Raw genomic sequence first — 23810 nt, 5'->3', positions numbered from 1 at the left:
TGGGCTCAGCACCCCCCAATACTGAGGAAATTCCTTGGAGGGGTCATTTCCATTGGGCTCAGCTCCCCCAACACTGAGAAAATTCCTTGGAGGGGTCATTTCCATTGGGCTCAGCACCCCCCAATAATGTTGAAAAGTTGGCTCCTATGAAATCACGTTTTTTTTAAATTAATGCATGGAGGATAAAAGTAATTCTACTTACCAGAAAACTTGGTAAGTAACAAATGCTGCTTTCTTCATCTTACAGAACGTTATAATAATTACCCAAAACTGAGCGTATAAGATCTAGTCCTAAAGAGGAGGGTCTTTCTTTTTTGAGGAGTGGCCTGAAAACCAGAGGAACTAGGTTCAATTCCCACTGCAGCTCCTTCTGACAGGATAAGTCACTTAACCTTCCATTGCCCCAGGTATGTAAGTGGAGGAGTAGCCTAATGGTTAGTGCAGTGGACCTTAAGCCCCCACCGCCTGGGTTCAATTCCCACTGCAGCTCCTTGTGACCTTGGCCAAGTTAACTTTAACCCTGCATTTGCTAGGGACAGAGGAAGTACCTGCATGTAATATGTACAGCGTTTTGTAAGTCTAGTTGTGCTATGGAAATGATTAGTAGTAATTAAGAATATGTATTAGGGTTTTGTTTATGCTTTTCTTAATAATAAAAGGTGGTCTAAGTACAGAAGGTATTTCCTTGTTGCAGACCTTATAATAAATGGTCTACTTCATTCTGATTTTAATTTGTTTGGTAAATATTTTAGGTTGTGATGTGCTTTCTTATTAAAGCTAAACAAGCAAAAAAAACCAAAAAAAAAACCCGAAGTCTCACTTATCTAATGTTCTGAGTTATATAACTTGGTGACACATCACAGCATTGTCATTCAGATGTGCATGGGTTTCTCTTTTCCCTGTATCATGTTTAGTTAAGGCAGTAGTGCTAGGTAAGACTTTAAACTTTTTTTTTTTTTTTTAACTGCTTTCTCTTTTGAAATATGCATTGTATATACTTCCATTTTTTCTGTATTATCCATTTTTTTGATTATCCAACAACCTGTTGGATAATGGAGACTTTACTATAGAGGCAAATATTTGGTATGCTTGTTTGGAGTCAGTCTCGGAGGGATAGTGATCGTTAGACTGTAAACATTTTATATACCTAAGGTAACAATGTGAAATAACTTAAGGTCACATGAAACATCAGGGGAGCTTGAATTCTTCTCTTCCCCAGTTTTCAGTCTGCAGGTTGTTACATTCAATGACAATGCTTACCTGTAGCTGATGTATTAAAAATTGATCAGCTTATGATTGCCTAGCCTATCCATGTTGGTTAGGGGTGTAAGGGTATTTTCCTGCTATCTCACATTTTCTGGTCAGAGGCCTGGTAAGCCTGAGCCATCTTTTGCTGAACTAACAGGGATTCTACAGCCTGTGTCATGAATACATCCGAAAGCAGCTTTCTACAAAGGAAAATTACTTCTTGGCATAGCTGTGCTGCTGACTTCATCAAGGACATATGTTTATGTGCACTGGCCATCCACCTTGTCTCCTGGGAGCATGCGGAGCAGTGAACTTCTTGGGAACAGTGTCTTTCAGTAGCAACTGTGAACAGTGGAGGGGAGCTTGCTACAATCAGGCTTCAGTTATTCTAACTGGACGCACACAAGCCCTTTTTGTCGTGATCGTAGGTTGTCTGCTGCACCAGAGATATACAGTTGGTGATTGGTCCATGGGTCACCTGACCGAGAGCAGGGCCAAGGAAGAAGTTGGAGAGGAAGAGATTTGCCCAAAGACTGTGTAATGTGTACAGAGTCTATCCCAGTCCAGGATTTTATTCTTGGACTGGAATAGACTTGCATGTACTCTGCTGCAGTCTAAAAGGAGGAATCCAATACATCCCCAGAAGTCTGAAACCTACAGACTCAGGGTGAGAGGTGGGATTATTTTTCCAATAGTTCAGGGGTTAGCAAATCTATGGTGATTGCATGTCACTGGTTATAACAGGACTTGTGGTTTTCAGCCTTATATTGCTGCAAGAGTGTAATTGTAATCTTCTCTGGATATATTATAGATAATTTCTCATAATCTTCTTAGGATATGTTAGTGGTGTAATTTATAGATATAAAAAAATCATAAGTTGGTACTGCCTAGCTATTATCTCTAACACAGGCTGTCAACTTTTGCCCAACTAGAATGATGAAGGGAGTGTTTGCTGTCTGTGGGTTCAGTTTTGGAGCAAGTCGTTTACTTCAAATAGCAACTATATGCGGCCATTCCTAATTCTTTGTGATTCAGATTTAACTAGTTCTTCAGTCTGAGGCTGATCATATATATGGCTTAATGGGGCAGAGCCCATGTTGATTTAGCAAAAGGAAGGTCTTACTGCTGCTGATATCTAGAGGTTTTTTTTTTTTAACTGGACGTACACAGCACTGGACACAAATGAGGCAGTCACTGTTTGATACTGCTGAACAGATGAGAATACTAGAATAGCCATACTGGGTCAGACCAATGGTCCATCTAGCCCAGTATCCAGTTTCCAACAGTGGCCAATCCATGTCACATGTACCTGGCAGAAACCCAAATAGTAGATAGACTGGTGGGTCAAGGTTTTATGACATTATGAGGCATATTTTCAAAGCACTTAGCCTTCCAAAGTTCCATAGGTTTCTATGGAACTTTGGAAGGCTAAGTGCTTTGAAAATATGCCTCTGCGACTTACGCAATAAGAGGGTATGTGGATGAGAGGGCTGTTTGGTTTTTTGTTTTTAAGTGCTCTGTTAGAACTAGATTATGCTAATGCAGTTTTAATTGGGCTAGCTCAATACCATCTGATGGAAGCTTCAGACATTATAAAATTTGGCTATTCTTGTGTGTTATGGAGAAGTGGCCTGTCAGGAGTATTTTACTCCACTTTGTTCAATATTATTGGTTGCTTATATATACTATAGATTACAATTTAAAATTAGTTTTGACCCACAAGGTATGCCATCAACACACTCCATTGTCAATTGCATCATTGATATAAGCCTATGTCCCAAGTAGGGAGCTGCCTTCTGGGGGAGACTTAGTGGCACTGGGAGTGTTACATGTAAATGGGCTGTCTTTGTAGTCGCCCCTGATCTTTGGACTAATTACCTATAGCCTTAAAAGGGAAATGGGACTTGATATACCGCCTTTCTGAGGTTTTTGCAACTACATTCAAAGCGGTTTACATATATTCAGGTACTTATTTTGTACCAGGGGCAATGGAGGGTTAAGAGATTTGCCCAGAGTCACAAGGAGCTGCAGTGGGAATCGAATTCAGTTCCCCAGAATCAAAGTCCACTGCACTAACCACTAGGCTACTCCTCCACTAGCACCATTCCATGTAGAAGCCTGCCTTTGCAGATCAGCAATGCGGCCGTGCAGGCTTCTGTTTCTGTGAGTCTGATGTCCTGCCGCGTTGCTGATTTGCAAGGGCAGGCTTCTACGTGGAATAGCAACATTCCATGTAGAATCTCAAATAAAAGGTGGGAAAATGTGGGATACAAATGCTACTATTTATTTATTTTATTGCAACATTCCATGTAGAATCTCAAATAGGGAAATGGGACTTGATATACCGCCTTTGAGGCTTTTGCAAGTACATTCAAAGCGGTACCAGGGGCAATGGAGGGTTAAGTACAAAACATTTTATACTGCTTATCCCAGAAATAGTGGATTTTCCCCAAGTCCATTTAATAACGGTCTATGGACTTTTCCTTCAGGAAGCCGTACGAACCTTTTTTAAACTCTGCTAAGCTAACCGCCTTTACCACATTCCATGGCAACGAATTCAAGAGTTTAATTACACGTTTGAGTGAAGAAACATTTTCTCAGATTCATTTTAAATTTACTACATTTGTAAGATTTGTAACAGAGTAGACACCCGGGAGGGAGTGGAAAACATGAAAAAGGATCTGAGGAAGCTAGAAGAATGGTCTAAGATTTGGCAACTAAAATTCAATGCGAAGAAATGCAAAGTGATGCACTTAGGGAGTAAAAATCCATAGGAGAAGTATGTGTTAGGCGGTGAGAGTCTGATAGGTACGAATGTGGAGAGGGATTTTGGGCTGATAGTATCTGAGGATCTGAAGGCGACGAAACAGAGTGACAAGGCGGTGGCCGTAGCTAGAAGGTTGCTAGGCTGTATAGAGAGAGGTGTGACCAGCAGAAGAAAGGGAGTGTTGATGCCCCTGTATAAGTCGTTGGTCATGCCCCACCTGGAGTATTGTGTTCAGTTTTGGAGGCCGTATCTGGCTAAGGATGTAAAAAGAATTGAAGCGGTGCAAAGAAAAGCTACGAGAATGGTATGGGATTTGCGTTACAAGATGTATGAGGAGAGACTTGCTGACCTGAATATACCCTGGAGGAAAGGAGAAACGGGTGATATGATACAGACGTTCAAATATTTGAAAGGTATTAATCTGCAAATGCACCTTTTCCGCAGATGGGAAGGCAGTAGAACTAGAGGACATGAAATGAGATTGAAGGGGGGCTGACTCAAGAAAAATGTCAGGAAGTATTTTTTCACAGAGAGAGTGGTGGATGCTTGGAATGCCCTCCCGCAGGAGGTGGTGGAGATGAAAACGGTAACGGAATTCAAACATGCGTGGGATAAACATAAAGGAATCCTGTTCAGAAGGAATGGATCCACAGGAGCGTAGCCGAGATTGAGAGGCGGGGCTAGTGCTGGGCAGACTTCTACGGTCTGTGCCCTGAAAAAGACAGATACAAATCAAGATAAGGTATACACAAAAAGTAGCACATGAGTTTTTGTTGGGCAGACTGGATGGACCGTGCAGGTCTTTTTCTGCAGTCATCTACTATGTTACTATGTTACATTGTAGCTTCATCGCATGCCCCCTAGTCCTAGTATTTTTGGAAAGCGTGAACAGACGCTTCACATCTACCCGTTCAACTCCACTCATTATTTTATAGATTTTATATCTCCCCTCAGCCGCCTTTTCTCCAAGCTGAAGAGCCCTAGCCACTTTAGCCTTTGCTCATGGGGGGGAAGTCCCATCCCCATTATTATTTTCGTTGCCGTTCTCTGCACCTTTTCTAATTCCACTACATATTTTTAGATACGGCGACCAGAGTTGAACACAACATTTGAGGTGCGGTCGCACCATGGAGCGATACAAAGGCATTATAACATCCTCACTTTTGTTTTCCATTCCTTTCCTAATAATACCTAACATTCTATTTGCTTTCTTAGCTGCAGCAGCACACTAAGCAGACTGTTTCAACGTCTCCAAACCTTCATCTATCAGATTTCATCTAGCTGCAATTTATTTCCATTCAGATAGTTTCCACCAATCCTTTACATTTCTTCTCCTTCCCCCTTTGAACCCATGGCCTCCACATCTCTGTTTCAAGTGATTTCTGCATGACCCATCAGTGAGGTACAGGCCTTGCTTCATTACCTGGTTTATACAAGATTTTTTTTTCCTACCAAAGTGGCTCTTCAAACTCATCTGAAGTTTCTCCCTAAGGTTGTTTTTGTTGCACTTTTAACCAGAATATCACACTTCCTATATTTTCCCCAGAAACGTATCCGTCTGTAGAAGCTACTCTTCGTACTCTAGACTGCAGAAGCTTTATTACCTCAATAGAAAACAGCATAGGTACTCTTTTCAGGTTTTCCTTTTTTTTTCATCAAAAAACACTGGGATTGCCTGTCTCCAAATCTATTTTCTTCATGGATAGTAGACTGCATCTCATTCTGTTACTGCCAAGCAAACATTTATTTTTTTATTTGTTGCATTTGTATCCCATATTTTCCCACCTATTTGCAGGCTCAATGTGGCTTACCTAGTACCGTGATGGCAATCGCCAGTTCCGGTAAGAGAGAGAGCGGTATTGCGTTAAAGTTCATGAGTGACAGAGTAGATTAGGTAGTCAAGGAGGGAGAGTTAAGTTTTGTCCAGTTGTATAAATTTTGTTGTGTTGCAGGGTTGGATCGTTATGGTATGCCTATTGTTAGGAAAGGAATGGAAAACAAAAATGAGGATGTTATAATTGCCACCTTCATCTAAACTGGGAGCTCATTCAGTCAGAGCTGTTGCTACCTTAGCAGCCCACCTTTGGGGAGTACCATTTCTAGACATCTGTAGGGTGGCCATGCGTCTACCCCTTCCACATTTTCACAACATTGTCTGGACATGCAACTAGAACTGTTGCTAAGAGTTTGGACATGCTGTCCTCCAGAACTTGTTCTCTTCAGAATCATCCTCCTCCCTGCAGAACTTGTACCCACTATCTGGAACTTACCACATTTCACCCATGGGATTGTAAGTCATGTGTGTCTGCATTATCCTGTGACACAAAGAAAGTAGTTGTTTACCTGTGTGTCATCAGAGTAATGCAGAAACACCTCCCACCTACCATTCCCCCTAACAAAAAAAACAAACCCCAAAAGATACAACTCCTCTGTACTGGTTTTTTTTTTTTTTTTATCTGAGCTCTTTATCTGGGGATTTTCATTCAGTCCATCTACATTCTGTACCAGTATGATAGGCTGATTTGCTATTTGATGAACAGGAAAGGCAGGGACTATTGTTCAAACAAGCTAGGGAGAGCATGTCTGACTATGCAGTCTGCAGAGAAGCCTAACCATGTGTGTCTGCATTATCCTGATGACAGACACCTGTTACAAGTAATCAGCTATGCTTTACATTTGTTGTACACTAAATTTCTGAGCATATGTTCACTTTTACAGGACAGAGCGAGATGCTTCAAACTGGTCCATGGATAAACTGAAAGAACTGTTACTGGCAGTCAAGGTGGAGAATGAGGAAGGAAGCTGTGAAGTGACAGAAGTGAGTACATTGGAAGGAGAAGCCTCCATCAACAATCGCAAGGGCAAGCTCATTTTCTTTTACGAGTGGAACATCAAATTGAACTGGACAGGTGAGGAGGTCTTCCCCTTAGACTGGGCCATGGTCGTGTGGGTAAAGAGCAAGTAGTGTTGCTTTCTTCAAACTGAAGTATGCTTCACTTTGTGTACCAGTGCAGTGATGCACTTGTTCAAGTTCTAATGCCACCTTTTAGCCAGTTCTGAGCTGAAGAGGATTTTTCTAAGACGGGGGGGTGGGGTTATCAACTCAGTCCTTGGGACACACGTAGCCAGTCAAGTTTTCAGGATATCCACAGTGAATATGCATAAGATAAATGCATTCTCTGCCTCTTTTTGTATGCAATTCTGTTTCAGGTATATTCATTCAGGATATCCTGAACCTCACTGGCTGGGTGATTCCCAAGGACTGAGTTCAGAGTCCCTGTTCTAAATAAACACTAGAAAGCAATATAAGAATATCCATGTCTTTTCTTCCTTTCAGAGCAGCACTCACATCACATGGTGACATGTCGGGCTTGTGTAGCAACTAAAATTGCATAGAAAAAAATTAACTTCACGGTTTGTAGTACTGCAGCATTGCACTGACATGTCTTATGATCCAACAGGTATAACCAAGTGTGGTGTGACGTTTAAGGGGCATGTGGAGATCCCTAATCTCTCTGATGAAAATGATGCCAGTGAAGTTGAGGTAAATGCATTGAGCAAGTGATTCTAAGGGTAGATATGATTAATTTTTGAATGTTTCCTTCCATATCATCAAGCTGATCAATCCATAGACTGGTGGGTTGTGTCCATCTACCAGCAGGTGGAGATAGAGAGCAAACTTTTGCCTCCCTATATGTGGTCATGTGCTGCCGGAAACTCCTCAGTATGTTCTCTATCTCAGCAGGTGGTGGTCACACACAGCAGCAGCAGCTCTGGCTAGGCCTCCAAGCCTAATTTTTAGGTTTTGTTGAGTGCCTGGGGTTGAGGGCTCTTTTGAGCAAGTGCAAACCTGGTGGTGCCAGGTCCCTCCTTTTCTCCCCCCTCCCGCTGGCTCCGTTAAAAAAAAAAAAAAAAAAAAAAAAAAAATTTTAAACGTCTTTAAAGGCGTTTATTTCGACGTTTATTTAAGCGTCTATTGCAGCTACTCACTGGGACACCAGGTCGTTACAACTCGGAGCGGACAGCAGGTAATTTTACCTTTTTATAGCGGGCGGGGGTTCCCCGATTCTTCTCCTCGTGGCACATGGCGTCGGAGGGCGAGGGCGCAAAGGGTCGCTCCCCGGGTCGCTTGAGCGCTTCTAGAGGGGATGCGGGGGTCTTAAAGCCTGATTCGCCCTTGTTGGGTGGCAGTTTCGTGACCGATGAATGTCCCGGTCCTTCCTCCGGCGTGGCGGTTTTTCCCGCCATAAACGCCCATCCCCCGCTCCTCGCCTCCGCCATTTTGGCCGGCCACGCGGCTCGGACGGCTTCTTCTTGGGCCGCCCTTGAGGTTGGAGACATTAATGCCATGAACGCCCTTAATTTGGGCGACGGCACAGAAGCGGCTAAAGTTAAGAGCCGTTCTTCCCGCGCGGCTCCTTCGCGGAGTTTCGCGCCGGACGCCATTTTGGATGCGCAGCAGGCCTCTCCCCCGCTGTTGCGAGCGCCGGTTGAGAGTGCGCCTAGGGCTGTTGCCCAGGCTGCGGAAGTGCACAGTCTGGGGGGTTTCTCCCCCGAGTTTGTTTTGCTGCTGCATCAGGCCTTCCTCATGCACAACGCTGCCCCCCGCTCCCTCGTCTGGTAAAGAGGTTGAGGTTCCCAGAGGTAAACGCCCTCGGGTTGATTCCCAGGCCTTGGAGGAATTTGTCTCCTCCGATGTAGATGAGGGCAGCGTGTCTGAGGTCTCCCAACGGTCCTTTGCGGATTCCTTGGAGGAGACGGATCCCCGCTCGGATGGAGCGGATGACCCCTCTGCAGCGCGGCTTTTTCGCCCAGAGGATTTGCCCAACCTGTTGTTATAGGCCATGGACACTTTGAAGATTTCCTCTCCGGAGGACGTCTCTCCCTCAGCCCCTGTTGGCTCTGCCATTATGCTGGGGACGAAGCGCCCGCCTAGAACCTTCCACGTGCATGATGCCATGCACACCTTAATTTCGGCTCAATGGGATGTCCCAGAAGCGAGCCTTAAAGTGGCTAGGGCTATGTCCCGCCTCTATCCTTTGGCTGTGAGTGAACGTGAGGCCTATCTGTGGCCTACCGTGGATTCTTTAATCACTGCGGTGACTAAGAAAACGGCATTGCCGGTGGAAGGTGGCACGGCCCTAAAGGACGCCCAAGACAGGAGATTGGAGGCGGCCTTAAGGTCGTCCTTTGAGGCGGCTGCTTTAAGTTTGCAGGCCTCAGTTTGCGGATCCTATGTGGCCAGGGCGTGCCTGACTATGGTGCAGCGGGCTTCCCCCTCGGATCATTCCTTGAGGGATGATTGGCCAGCCCTGGAATCGGGCTTAGCCTATGTGGCAGACTTGCTGTATGATGTCTTGAGAGCCTCAGCTAAAGGCATGGCTCAGACAGTCTCTGCGCGGCGGTGGCTTTGGCTGAAACATTGGTCTGCTGACCACGCCTCTAAATCCCGCCTGGCTAGGTTGCCTTTTAAAGGCAAGCTGCTCTTTGGGGTCGAGCTGGACAAAATCGTGACCGATCTCGGCACATCTAAGGGCAAGAAGTTACCAGAGGTCAGGGCTCGGGCTAGTGCTCGTCCCGGTACCTCCAGAGGACGGTTTCAGGAAGCCCGTCGGTACCGCCCGGGCAGGTCGGGTTCTTCTGCCCCCTCTTCCTTTAAGAGGCATTTCTCCCCCAAGCAGCGTTCCTTTCGCAGAGACCGCCGTCCCGGAGGTGCTCCCTCCGGTCCTCCCCCAGGGTCTCGTACCCAATGACGGGGTCTTGGTCCACGCCCCAGTGCAGATTGGAGGACGGCTGTCCTCGTTTCTGGGCGAGTGGACCACAATAACTTCAGACGCTTGGGTGCTGGAAGTCATCAGAGACGGCTACAAGCTAGAGTTCTGCCGACCCTTAAGAGACGGGTTTGTACTCTCTCCCTGCAAGTCTCCGGTCAAAGCTGTGGCAGTGCAGCAGACTTTGGACAATCTGATCCGCCTGGGTGCGGTCGTTCCGGTGCCAGAAAGTCAGCTTGGCAAGGGGCGTTACTCCATTTACTTTGTGGTACCAAAGAAAGGAGGTTCTGTCCGGCCTATCCTCGACCTCAAAGGGGTCAATCGGGCCTTGAAAGTGCGGCACTTTCGCATGGAGACTCTCCGCTCTGTTATAGCGGCAGTGAAGGCAGGGGAGTACCTGGCTTCCTTGGACATCAAGGAAGCGTACCTGCATATTCCCATCTGGCCTCCTCATCAACGCTTTCTGCATTTTGCAGTCCTGGGCCGACACTTCCAGTTCAGAGCCCTCCCGTTCGGGTTGGCTACTGCTCCGCGGACCTTTTCCAAAGTAATGGTGGTCATAGCGGCCTTCCTGCGAAAGGAAGGAGTACAAGTCCATCCTTATCTGGACGACTGGTTGATCCGAGCCCCCTCTTATGCAGAGTGCGGCAAAGCTGTGGACCGGGTAGTTGCTCTTTTGAGCTCCCTGGGATGGATCATCAACTGGGAGAAGAGCCAGCTGCGCCCGACTCAGTCCCTGGAGTATCTGGGAGTTCGATTCGACACCCAAGTGGGCAGAGTGTTCCTGCCAGACAATCGGATTGTCAAACTTCAGGCTCAGGTGGACCAGTTCCTGGTAGCCTCTCCTCTTCGGGCTTGGGACTATGTGCAGCTGTTGGGCTCTATGACGGCCACGATGGAAGTAGTGCCCTGGGCCAGGGCTCATATGAGACCACTACAACACTCTCTGCTGCAGCGCTGGACTCCGATGTCGGAGGATTATGCGGTGCGTCTTCCCTTGGATCCAGCAGTGCGCAAGGCGCTGAGCTGGTGGATGCAGGCAGACAAGTTGTCTGCAGGAATGCCTCTGGTGACCCCAGAGTGGATTGTCGTCACGACGGACGCCTCATTGTCGGGCTGGGGAGCCCACTGCTTGGGAAGGACAGCGCAGGGGCTCTGGTCTCCTGCAGAGGCGAAGTGGTCTATCAACCTCCTGGAACTCAGAGCCATTCGGTTGGCGCTTTTGGAGTTCATCCCGGTACTGGTGCTGAAGCCTGTACGGGTACTGTCGGACAATGCCACGGCTGTGGCCTATGTCAACCGCCAGGGAGGTACCAAGAGCGCCCCTCTAGCCAAGGAGGCTATGAGTCTATGCCAGTGGGCGGAAGCGAACCTGGAACAGCTGTCAGCGGCCCACATTGCCGGAGTCATGAATGTCAAGGCGGACTTTCTCAGTCGCCATACCTTGGAGCCCGGAGAGTGGCAGCTATCTGCTCAGGCGTTCTTGGACATCACGAAGCGCTGGGGCCAGCCGAGCCTAGATCTGATGGCGTCATCGGCCAATTGCCAAGTGCCGCGCTTCTTCAGCAGAGGACGGGACCCTCGATCCCTGGGAGTAGATGCTCTTCTCCAACAATGGCCGACACAAGAGCTTCTCTATGTGTTCCCACCCTGGCCCATGTTGGGCAGGGTCCTAGACCGGGTGGCAAGACATCCCGGCAGGATAATCCTGGTGGGTCCGGATTGGCCCAGACGTCCCTGGTATGCGGACTTGATCAGGCTCTCAATCGACGATCCTCTGCGGCTGCCAGTGGAGCAGGGCCTGTTACATCAGGGTCCCGTGGTGATGGAGGATCCCTCCCCCTTTGGTCTTACGGCCTGGCTATTGAGCGGCAGCGTCTGAGGAAGAAGGGCTTCTCAGACAAGGTCATCGCCACTATGCTGAGAGCGAGGAAACGCTCTACTTCTACTGCTTACGCCAGGGTTTGGCGTATCTTTGCAGCGTGGTGTGAAGCAGGCTCACTTTCTCCCTTCACTGCTCCAATTTCTTCAGTGTTGGCGTTCCTGCAAGAAGGTCTGGACAAAGGCCTGTCGCTCAGTTCCCTTAAGGTCCAGGTAGCGGCTCTGGCTTGCTTCAGGGGCCGCCTGAAGGGTGCTTCCCTGGCTTCCCAGCCAGATGTGGTGCGCTTTCTCAAGGGAGTTAATCACCTGCGCCCTCCTCTGCACTCAGTGGTGCCTGCGTGGAATCTCAACCTGGTGCTAAGAGCATTGCAGAAGCCGCCGTTTGAACCCTTGTCGAGGGCATCTCTGAAAGACCTGACGTTGAAAGCAGTCTTTTTGGTGGCTATCACTTCAGCCAGAAGAGTTTCCGAGCTCCAGGCGCTCTCATGTCGAGAGCCTTTTCTGCAGTTCACTGAGGCAGGAGTGACTATTCGCACAGTGCCTTCCTTTCTGCCCAAGATTGTTTCTCGCTTCCATGTGAATCAGCAGCTCTGTCTCCCTTCCTTTCGTAGGGAGGACTACCCAGAGGAGTACTCTGCTCTTAAATATCTGGATGTGAGACGAGTCATCATCAGATACTTGGAAGTGACCAATGATTTCCGGAAATCGGATCATCTGTTTGTCCTGTTTGCAGGTCCTCGTAGGGGTCTGCAGGCTGCTAAGCCTACAGTGGCAAGATGGGTCAAGGAAGCCATTGCAGCGGCTTATGTGGCCGCTGGGAAGGTGCCGCCTATCCAGCTGAAGGCTCACTCCACAAGAGCTCAGGCGGCCTCGATGGCAGAGGCCGGTTCCGTCTCCTTGGAAGAGATATGCAAGGCGGCAACTTGGGCTTCGGCCCATACATTCTCCAAGCATTACCGCTTGACTGTGGCTGCTCGGGCGGAGGCCCGGTTTGGAGCTTCAGTGTTGCGGTCAGGGATTTCTATGTCCCGCCCTGGGTGAGTACTGCTTCGGTACATCCCACCAGTCTATGGATTGATCAGCTTGATGATATGGAAGGTAAAATTATGTATAATCATACCTGATAATTTTCTTTCCATTAATCATAGCTGATCAATCCATAGCCCCTCCCAGATATCTGTATTGTTTTATTCTGGTTGCATTTCAGGTTCAAGTTTACTCTTCAGTTACTTCAGAAAGACTTCGTGTTCAAGTTTTTTCACTTGGATTCTTCAAGAGTTAAGACGAGTTTGTGTTACAGTGAGCTGCTGCATTCCTCTCCCCTCCGTTTTACGGGGCTGGATTGAGACTTATAATTCTGCCGGCACTCCCTCCCGCTTCGTGCGGCTGTAGGGCAGTTTTGTACCCCTCCCGCTTCGGCGGTGTTCGGGTCAGTCAGCTCCTCCCGCGGTTGCGGTTGCAGGATAAGCCAGATCCCCCCGCATCGGCGGGGTGGTGTCCCTCCCCCGCTCCGCGGGGATGAGCTGGACGGATTCCCCTCCCCCACTTGTGTGGGGATGAGCTGGGTTAATTCCCCTCCCCCGTTTCGGCGGTGGTGAGCTGGGCAGAGTGTCCCTTCGTGGGTGTAATTCTCTAAGTGCTGAGTCCTGCGGATGGAGCTTTGATATCGACATACTGAGGAGTTTCCGGCAGCACATGACCACATATAGGGAGGCAAAAGTTTGCTCTCTATCTCCACCTGCTGGTAGATGGACACAACCCACCAGTCTATGGATTGATCAGCTATGATTAATGGAAAGAAAATTATCAGGTATGATTATACATAATTTTACCATTTTATGCTGTGAATTTGCTTGGACACTAGTACTTAAAATGTATCAACTCATTAATTGTACAGGTAAAGTCTCTCTAATCCTGAGCCATTGTGCTGCTATTTATATGGCTTTCTGTGTTAATGTGAGCCTTTTGGTTTTTGCATAAGTTAATGCAGTGCATAAGGGAAAAGCTGAAGTTTTGCTTGAAAACTGAGCCCTTTTCAGGTGTGCAAGATAAAGCCACATATTTTCATAATGTGTGTTAAGCTGGATGTAGCAGAGGATGGGTTTTTATGTATACTGGGACCTTTTGCTTCCCTGGTTAGACTCTTTCCTGTAGCCTTTAATTTATAGGCTACCACCTACAGTACTTTCCTTTATGCGGCTGCTCTGATCCTTGCAGCACTCTTTCCTGTAGCCTTTAATTTATAGGCTACCACCTACAGTACTTTCCTTTATGCGGCTGCTCTGATCCTTGCAGCACTCTTTCCTGTAGCCTTTAATTTATAGGCTACCACCTACAGTACTTTCCTTTATGCGGCTGCTCTGATCCTTGCAGCACTAATTCGGAGTAGGGCTTGGACAACTTCTAATGGATTCTGGGAAACCAGGTTGAAATGTTCCACAGTTTCATTCTGCCCTGATTTGGTTTTGGGAATTTCAGGTCCTCCACAGGCTCCATTCGAAGGACCATTCTTGAGAACACATGAAGCGGACCTGACCCACTGGCAAAAGACAGGGAAACATTTAGCAAACTGGTGTTCTCCCCAGTACCTTCTCAGTGGGCACACCACTTGGCTAACTTAGCAGAATTTGTATTATACTGTGCAGTGCTCCCCTACATAGCTACTCCTTCATGCCACCTGGCTTGCAAAAATTTCTAGGGATGCTGAGAAGCAAATGCATGCAGTAGAGGCCATTAGCCCCAGACTACTACTACTTATCATTTCTAAAGATGTATGCAGCGCTGTACACTTGAACATGAAGAGACAGTCCCTGCTCGACAGAGCTTACAATCTAATTAGGACAGACAAACAGGACAAACAAGAGGATGATAACATAAGGGTTCTGAACAAGTGAATAAGGGTTAGGAGTTAAAAGCAGCATCAAAAAGGTGGGCTTTTAGCTTAGATTTGAAGACGGCCAGAGATGGAGCTTGACTTACCGGCTCAGGAAGTCTATTCCAGGCATATGGTGCAGCAAGATAAAAGGAACGGAGTCTGGAGTTAGCGGTGGAGGAGAAGGGTGCAGATAAGAGAGATTTACCCAGTGAACGGAGTTCCCGGGGAGGAATGTAGGGAGAGATGAGTGGAGAGGTACTGAGGAACTGCAGAGTGAATGCACTTATAGGTCAATAAGAGGAGTTTGAACTGTATGCGGAAACGGATAGGAAGCCAGTGAAGTGACTTGAGGAGAGGGCTAATATGAGCATAACGACACTGGCGGAATATTAGTCGTGCAGCAGAATTTTGAACAGATTGAAGAGGAGAGAGATGGCTAAGTAAGACCTGTGAGAAGCAAGTTGCAATAGTCTAAGCGAGAGGTGATAAGTGTGTGGATGAGGGTTCTGTTAGTGTGCTCAGAAAGGAAAGGGCGAATTTTGGTGATAGAGAAAGAAACGACAGGTTTTAGCAGTCTGCTGAATATGTGCAGAGAAGGAGAGAGAGGAGTCGAAGATGACCCCAAGGTTACGAGCTGATGAGACAGGAAGGATGAGTGTTATCCACAGAAATAAAGAATGGGGGAGGAAGAGAGGTTGGTTTAGGGGGAAAGATGAGAAGCTCATTCTTGGTCATGTTTAGTTTTAGATGATGCTGAGACATCCAGGCAGCAATGTCAGACAGGCAGGCTGATACTTTGGCCTGGATTTCGGCTGAGATTTCTGGTGTGGAGAGGTAGATCTGGGAGTCATCAGCGTAAAGATGATACTGAAAACCATGGGATGAGATCAGAGTACCAAGGGAAGAAGTATAGATGGAGAAAAGAAGGGGTCCCAGGACAGATCCCTGAGGTACACCAACTGACAGTGGGATAGAAGTAGAGGAGGATCCACTGGAGTATAAACTAAAGGTACACTGGGGGAGAGAAGAAGAAAACCAGGAAAGAACAGAGCCCTGAAATCCAAGTGAGGACAGCGTATCAAGGAGTAGGCTGTGATCAACAGTGTCAAAAGCAGCAGACTAGCACCTGCAATTGCTGGGCTCGATGGACCCTTGGTCTTTTCCCAGTGTGGCATTACTTATGTACTTGAGCCCTTTAAGCTTTCAGCGGTACATGAGTATGTGAAACAAAGCAGACCAAAGCCTAGAACAGAGAGCATGCAAATCACATTAAAATTAGGCCATTAGTGATTCCCCCACCTTGCTCAATGAAGAACTCCTTAATGCCCGGAACCTGATGCCAGCTCAGAGCTGGCATTAGGTGCCTGAAGAGGCAGCCAGTTCGACATTCACAAGATAGGAAGGTAGTGTGGCTACAGGGTTACTGCAGGATTCTTCATTTTTGCGATATGAGTTTCATGAAATTGTGTTCATAAGAAAAAAGCTTTGGTTTCTTGCCCAGCGCACGGGATGGAAAGGGTGGTTGGTTTTTTTTCTTTTTCTTTAATAGCTGATTTTCAAATCTATCCGTCAGAAATGTGAAACTGTGCTTTATACCCTGATCTCCCCAAATTACCCTTATACGACACCAACAGCTCCTGCCCAAATGCTAGACGTCCAGATTTCAGCCCCTCAGTGTTTGGAACCGTGCTGGATTCATATTCTGAAGCAGCACTACTGGCAACCGGCACCTCTTCCTCCCTCCCTTCTGACGTTCTGGGCATGTGCTTGAAGAACTGTGCTTTAATGCACAACACTTTAGCGTGTGCGCCAGACACTGTCCTCCTGCTGAACATCCTAATGCGCAACGCTAACAGTGAGCTTAAATTTGCGCATCATTAGTGTTGAGCATTAGGGAGTTCCTTCGCTGTGCTGTTAGTACAGCACTGAACAATCGGAGGTAAATCTCACTTATGGGAATCGCAAAACATTGTCTGTATATATATATTTCCCATTCAGTAATTAATAATCCAAACCATTGCCAAACAATTTCCAACACTTGACATTTTTGAAAATGTGTTCATGTTTTCAGAAGGCCACGGACTGCTGGCCTTAAGCGATGTCCACAAGCATTTAATCCACACTTATTTCACAACCATTTTACGTGCCGATTCATAACCTATCATAAGTACATAAGTAATGCCACACTGGGAAAAAAAGACCAAGGGTCCATCGAGCCCAGCATCCTGTCCATGACAGCGGCCAATCCAGGCCAAGGGCACCTGGCAAGCTTCCCAAACGTACAAACATTCTATACATGTTGTTCCTGGAATTGTGGATTTTTCCTAAGTCCATTTAGAATTAAAAAAAAAAAAAAATACTGAGCTTCATTGAAATATAGGGTGATGGTTTGAATTATTAACTACTGTATGGGAAATACTACTACTAAACATTTCTAGAGCGCTACTAGGGTTACGCAGTGCTGTACAGATTCATAACTAAGGACGGTCCCTGCTCAGAAGAGCTTAGTCTAAAGGACGAAATGTCAAGTTGGGGTAGTCTAGATTTCTTGAGTAGAGGTGTTGTGATTAGGTGCCGAAAGCTATTGATGCTATTCAGTACAGTGCCATAGTTTTGAGTATCTTCCTGTTAACGGCTTAACTGTGGTCAGTGATACAGCCTTATTTGGTCTGGAAGTGAACGAGAGCTAGTTCTTAGTCTCTCATTGTCCCTATAAACCTCTTGTGGAAAAGGGTGGTTGCCAGTGTTAAGGGCATATATGACAGGACAGATTCTCTCTTCCCCCACCCAATGCTCTTAACAACACTGGGTTAGTAGTAAAGATAGTACTAATGCTTCATGACACAGCAAAGCAATTTCATTAGATTTCTTTTGTATTGTTAAACACTGGGTTACAAATTGGCTACCATCTATTCAGAGCAGCCAGGCCTAGATTACGGCATGCAGTTTAAATTATGTGGCAAGTTAAATGTTTATATAAACTTTGAGTTCCTGTTTCCTTTTCCTTTTTGTAGTGGTGTTTCTGACCATCTTACCCCCACTCAAAGGGTGTGCATTTTAATTCCATTTTCCTGATCTCCAGATAATTCCTGATGAGTGGATATGTGGGTCATTCCATATCAATTCAAACAATGGTCCCCACCTCACCATTTTAGAAACTGATAATCTACCGTAATGGAGAAACTGAATGAAATATCTATAAACCTGGAAGATGTTGTTTGTGCCTTTTTCGTGCTGCGTCCCAGAGCCCAACAGAACCAGCACTACTTACACAGACAAATTCTCCAACTGGTATCTTAGAACCCTGGACAGCTGGTAAAGTCTACTAAAACAATAACTAGAAACAAAAAATAAGAAAAAAAGAACCAAAAGAAGCTTCTTGGGGTTCTTCCCGTCTTCAAGTCTTTGCTTAAAGCCCACCTCTTCAATGCTGCGTTCGGCACCTAACCCTTACCGTTCAGTGAATCCAGACTGCCCCAATTTGACTGCCCCTATCGGACCGACCGTTCACTTGTCTATTAGATTGTAAGCTCTTTGAGCATGGACTGTCCCTCTTTGTTAAATTGTACAGCGCTGCGTAACCCTAGTAGCGCTTTAGAAATGTTAAATAGCAGTAGTAGTATTACATATAGCAGTGATTTAACCAGAGCTGAGACTGTGATGTCATAATGCCTCATTCCACCAATGCCTAAGAGCCAACCTCATCAGTGATGTCACAATGGCCTGATTGTCCTATATTTGTCTCACTCTTATCTATTAGATTGTAAGCTCTTTGAGCAGGGACTGTCTCTCTTTGTTAAATTGTACAGCGCTGCGTAACCCTAGTAGCGCTTTAGAAATGTTAAGTAGTAGTAGTAGCATTACATATAGCAGTGATTTAACCAGAGCTGAGATTGTGATGTCATAATGCCTCATTCCACCAATGCCTAAGAGCCAACCTCATCAGTGATGTCACAATGGCTCGACTGTCCTATACTTGGGCCACTTCCCCCCTTAGTGTGAAGAGTTTCAGTCTCTGGTATCCAGAGCTGAGATTGTGATGTCATAATGCCTCATTCCACCAATGCCTAAGAGCCAACCTCATCAGTGATGTCACAATGGATTGTCCTATATTTGTCTCACTCTTATCTATTAGATTGTAAGCTCTTTGAGCAGGGACTGTCTCTCTTTGTTAAATTGTACAGCGCTGCGTAACCCTAGTAGCGCTCTAGAAATGTTAAGTAGTAGTAGTAGTATTACATATAGCAGTGATTTAACCTGAGACTGTGATGTCATAATGCCTCATTCCACCAATGCCTAAGAGCCAACCTCATCAGTGATGTCACAATGGCCTGATTGTCCTATATTTGTCTCACTCTTATCTATTAGATTGTAAGCTCTTTGAGCAGGGACTGTCTCTCTTTGTTAAATTGTACAGCGCTGCGTAACCCTAGTAGCGCTTTAGAAATGTTAAATAGCAGTAGTAGTATTACATATAGCAGTGATTTAACCAGAGCTGAGATTGTGATGTCATAATGCCTCATTCCACCAATGCCTAAGAGCCAACCTCATCAGTGATGTCACAATGGCTCGACTGTCTCCTATACTTGGCCCACTTCCCCCCTTAGTGTGAAGAATTTCAGTCTCTGGTATCCAGAGCTGAGATTGTGATGTCATAATGCCTCATTCCACCAATGCCTAAGAGCCAACCTCATCAGTGATGTCACAATGGCCTGATTGTCCTATATTTGTCTCACTCTTATCTATTAGATTGTAAGCTCTTTGAGCAGGGACTGTCTCTCTTTGTTAAATTGTACAGCGCTGCGTAACCCTAGTAGCGCTCTAGAAATGTTTAGTAGTAGTAGTAGTATTCTTTATCCAAATTAGGAAAAAATAATAGTATAGATACAGTATACAGAATGATAGAAAGAAGAACATGTACAGAAATGGAAATTCAGTGGAAAAGGTCAGGACATTCTTTGTCTCCCTGGCGTGGGGCCAAAAGAGATGTACGCTGACCTCTTTCCTGTCTTACAGAAAAGTTTATATAGGGTTTTTTTTTCCTTACAGTACAAAGGAGTAAGAGGGAGGGGAGCCCCCCCCCACCCCCCCCTTAGCATCTTGCAGGTACAGTCAGGATTTGCATTTCCTTAGAAGATGCATTTGTTGTCAAAAAGTGACAATATTTTGGATCATTATCTCCTGGTCACATTTACAGTTTTCCCACAAAAGAATATATTTGTCAGAGCTTTTGGTCTTTTGTCTCAGTATTTTCCTTATCCTTATTCTAAAGAGAGGAGGCAAGAGTTTAACTGCTCCCTTTAGAGGTGTTACATTTCTCTCCTGACAGCCCAGACTCTGTGTTTGGAGACATGTCAGAACATAGATTCTCTTGTGTTCAAAGAAATGCATAATAAAAGCTATTGCTACCTGGCTCCAGAGGTCTGTTTCTCAAAGGGGGGGGTCTATTGCCTCCCTTTTTGTGAGATACAATATTTGATCTATTTTGGACAGAAAAAGAAGTCTGCAGGTGTTGTTTCCTCTCTCGGTTACAGAAAAGTCATTCTCTCTTGCCTTGAAGGTGGCCCCCTACAAAAGACATGGAAAAGAACTCTGTCGCCCAAATTCCCTGAGGCCTGTCCACACTTATGGAAGGGTCGTGGGCAGACAGGTTTACAATTACCTGGCTGGTCAAGGAGGGGGGGGGTAGAGTGAATTGCTTCCAGCAATAACTGTCCTCATGATCAGAAGGGGAGAAATCTCCATCTCTCCCTATCTAAAAATGAAAAATTAATTCTGTACATTGAATACTGGAGGCCTTCTCTGTGCCTCCTCCAACAGTGTAGTGGTGCAATTTGACAAATTGAAGAGAGCAAATTGCCTGGACTGGATGGTATTCATCCCAGAGTACTGATAGAATTGAAAAATGAACTTGCAGAACAGAACTATTGTTACTAATATGTAATTTAACTTTAAAATCAAGCATGGTACTGGAAGATTAGAGGCTGACCAATTGTTTTGACAGGCCCTCAGTATTCTATTTTCTGGTTGTCCTTTTTAGGCTGAGGTTTTTGGGGTTTGTTTTCCCTTTCCAGAAACAAATAACCAGGCACATCATGTGCATGTTTTGTGTATTGTAAGCTGCTTAAACTTCTGGAAACTGTAGCCTGAATTGTGAACGCACATGAATTTTGTTTTAACTAGATCTGTGTAAGTCTTGTTAAAGATGAGCCAAACACTCAATTACTGGCTTTCATGAAGAAGGAAGGGGTGAAGAAAATTAGAGCTGCAGTGGCCAGTTACATTGCTACACTGAAAACAGGTACGAGTCAGTCGCACTTTTTTTTCTGTATGGAAGTCATCCTTTTTCTGTAACATAGCAGGTACTTCATTTTTGTATATTGTATTTTCTTGTCTTTGAAGGTTTGTTCACTGTTATTGATTTTAGATTTGTACTGAAAGCATATTTTACTATTTAGCTGAATATAAATACCGAATACGAATAATTGACATTGATTTTTAACATAACACTTAATAAAAGAAGCAACATGAAATAAGATATCCAAGTGTTTTATTTCAGTAGGATTTAGCATGGCAGAGCCCTGGATTATTTGTATTCAAAATTTATGGGCCAAATAATGTATGAATAATATATTCAGGGCACTATTTGGGGTAAAAAAAAAAAAAGCAAGCCTAATAACAGTATAGGTTCAACAAGTAAAAAGTGGAAAAATGGGGGAAAAGACCTCAAAGTCGTGACCCACAACAACGATGCTGGAACTTTTCCAAACTTGGAAGTCACAGTTCAATTTCTTTAATCATTGGTCAGAAAAACCCCTGATCTGACCTTTTGTGTTTGACAGCATTTCAAATTTATTTGTATTTTGTTTGCTCAAGTGTACGTAAACAATATGGTTGCAAGATCAGAATGGTCTGCTAAATTGCTATGATAAAAAATATGAAAAAAGCTACTTAGCTGACTAAGCAGAACTGCGTGCAACATCTCAGGCAGGCATCCACACCTGACGGACCCATTTCGCCGTGGGGCTTCTTCAAGGAATAGAGGACGCCAAAGTACTGGCTGAAGATCACTGCTCCAGTAGCTCTATGAAAACTCTATGAAAACTCAAGACTATGTTATTTATGTACATGTGAGCAAGTAAATTTGAAATGCTGTCAAAACACACACAGATTGGATTGGGTGGTTTTCTGACCAATGATTAAAGAAATTGAACTGTGACTTCCAAGTTTGGAAAAGTTCCAGCATCGTTGCTGTGGGTCATGACTTTGAGGTCTTTTCCCCCCGTTTTTCCACTTTTTACTTGTTGAACCTATACTGTTAGGCTCGCTTTTTTTGACAATTATGTTTACATAGGTTCTAAGCGAGCCCCCCCCCCCCCCTTGATCTTTGTTACTAGGGTCAAATCAAATACAAATATTCAGTACAGCCCTAATTGATTTAGCGGTCCAATACAAAAACAATCCGGACTGCAGACTTATGTACGTTGGTGGTGGTGGTTCAGATGATTCAATAAAGATTGAATAATTAACACAGCAGAGTCTGGGAGACTGCAGAGTGACATAATTGGTAAAGAGCTTATCGCATGTGCATTACCTAAAGTAGTTTGTCTTTGGCTGTTTCAGAGTTCACCCAAGGTATGATCTTACCAACTATAAATGGTGAGCCAAAGGAGCAGGATGCAGAGCCAGTACTGAAACGCCAGCCTCAGAAGGTATGCTCTATAGACTATTAAATTATCTGGCTAAGCATACCAGATGTGTACCATGACTAGTAGGATTAATTAACTACTTGGGCTTTTGTATGTTAACAAAGTTGATTTCGAACTTAAATCTCAACCATTGAACGTTTCAACTGACAAGCTGGTTCGTCACAATGTAGGTTATCCTAAGTAATTGATTTTTTCCTTGGTGGCCCACCAAACCGGTCAAGATGCATGGGTTATGCACATCTCCCTGCAGATGGAGACTGAACACCTGACCCTGAGACTTGTATAAGATCCCTTTGCAGCATAGAAGACTGTTGCCTCTTATTTTCTTCTGGCTTCAGGGGTGTTGGTCTGTGGAGGCCACGTTATTCCCTTTCAGGTGCTACGCCTCGCCCCTCGCCTCCTGGTTAGGGAGCAGACCACTTGTTCCGTGGCTATTGAGTGCCCTTGGACAACACACAGCAACCAGGGTCATAGATATCCATAAGTTGGGGATGAAGGAAAGGTGCTTGTGCTAGATTTCTACCTAAAAAGCAACCAGTAATTTTTGGTGACTACTACATTAGCTCCTGCTCTTGCTGAACAGCGTTTTGGATAGACGGTTCTGCAGATTTTCCTATTTTTTGCAATAGTAAATTGTTAGTCCTCTGTATATCAACACACTTGAATTGCTTGGACTTCTGAGGCAGTGCGCCAGAATGCAGGACTGTCGTGTATTGCAAGTCTGAGTTGCTTACAAGTTTTGACTAGATTTCAACCTGCCAGATGTGGATTGGAAGGTTCCATGTGTGGATGCTTTTTCAAAGTGCACTGCTGAGACAAAATGGTGATGGAACCTGTGAGAGGAGGGGTGACGCTAGAAATTGTGCTCACAATGGAGATAGTGCCCACCTGGCCAATAGCGATTCACACTGCATGATTTGGTTTAAGAGCTAAAGCAGAACGCAAATGCAGCTCAAAATTCTGGATTTTTAAGCATGCTGACTTTAAAATGGGGAAATACCTGAATGAAAAGCTGATGGAATGGAAGGACCTGAGTGAGTGGTGGCATATCTGTAGTTAAACTGAAAGCTATAAAATTACAACAGATCTTTTATATAAGAAACAAGAGAAAAAGGAAACTGAAATAGTTCACCAAACAACTGAGATGGTGTTTAAATTACAAAAAGCACAAGAGGAGGAACGCAGATTACTGGATAAAACTAAAGTGAAGTGAAATATGGCTGGCAAAGACTCTGGCGGAAGAAAATAGCTCAAAACATGAAGGGTGACAACTTTTCAGGTATATTGGTAATGGAGGAAGGCTCAAAATGGGACTGAAAGATGCTATCAACTACTGTGTGATGAGGAAAAAGCAGATGTGATTAAAAATACTTCTATCTTTAAGGAAGAAAGTCCTGGAGTAGGATCTTGGTCAGCTGATAAAGGTACATAGGAAAATCAAATTGATATTGTACAGTTTATAACCAACTTGAAATGAGTAGATCAAATTGGAGGGGTGTGTGCTATATGTTAGAGGGAATTGAGTCAAACAAAATATTCTACATGAAACGAAAGCAGCA

The 23810-nt window shown here is 45.1% G+C and overlaps 1 protein-coding gene across 1 annotated transcript in view; it reads left to right on the top strand.

Annotated features, from left to right (window-relative positions):
* AHSA1 (activator of HSP90 ATPase activity 1) overlaps window positions 1-23810 on the top strand; it is a 49977-nt gene that overhangs the window by 5596 nt on the left and 20571 nt on the right. Inside the window, exons 2-5 of the mRNA XM_030214096.1 lie at window positions 6734-6924; window positions 7477-7559; window positions 20726-20843; window positions 22166-22254. Coding sequence (XP_030069956.1) covers window positions 6734-6924; window positions 7477-7559; window positions 20726-20843; window positions 22166-22254 — 481 coding nt within the window. The remainder of the gene's footprint in view (window positions 1-6733; window positions 6925-7476; window positions 7560-20725; window positions 20844-22165; window positions 22255-23810) is intronic.

Source organism: Microcaecilia unicolor, chromosome 9 (assembly GCF_901765095.1).
Source record: "Microcaecilia unicolor chromosome 9, aMicUni1.1, whole genome shotgun sequence".
In the NCBI taxonomy this organism is placed as follows: Eukaryota; Metazoa; Chordata; class Amphibia; order Gymnophiona; family Siphonopidae; genus Microcaecilia; species Microcaecilia unicolor.
This window is presented reverse-complemented; position numbering and strand designations above follow the sequence as displayed.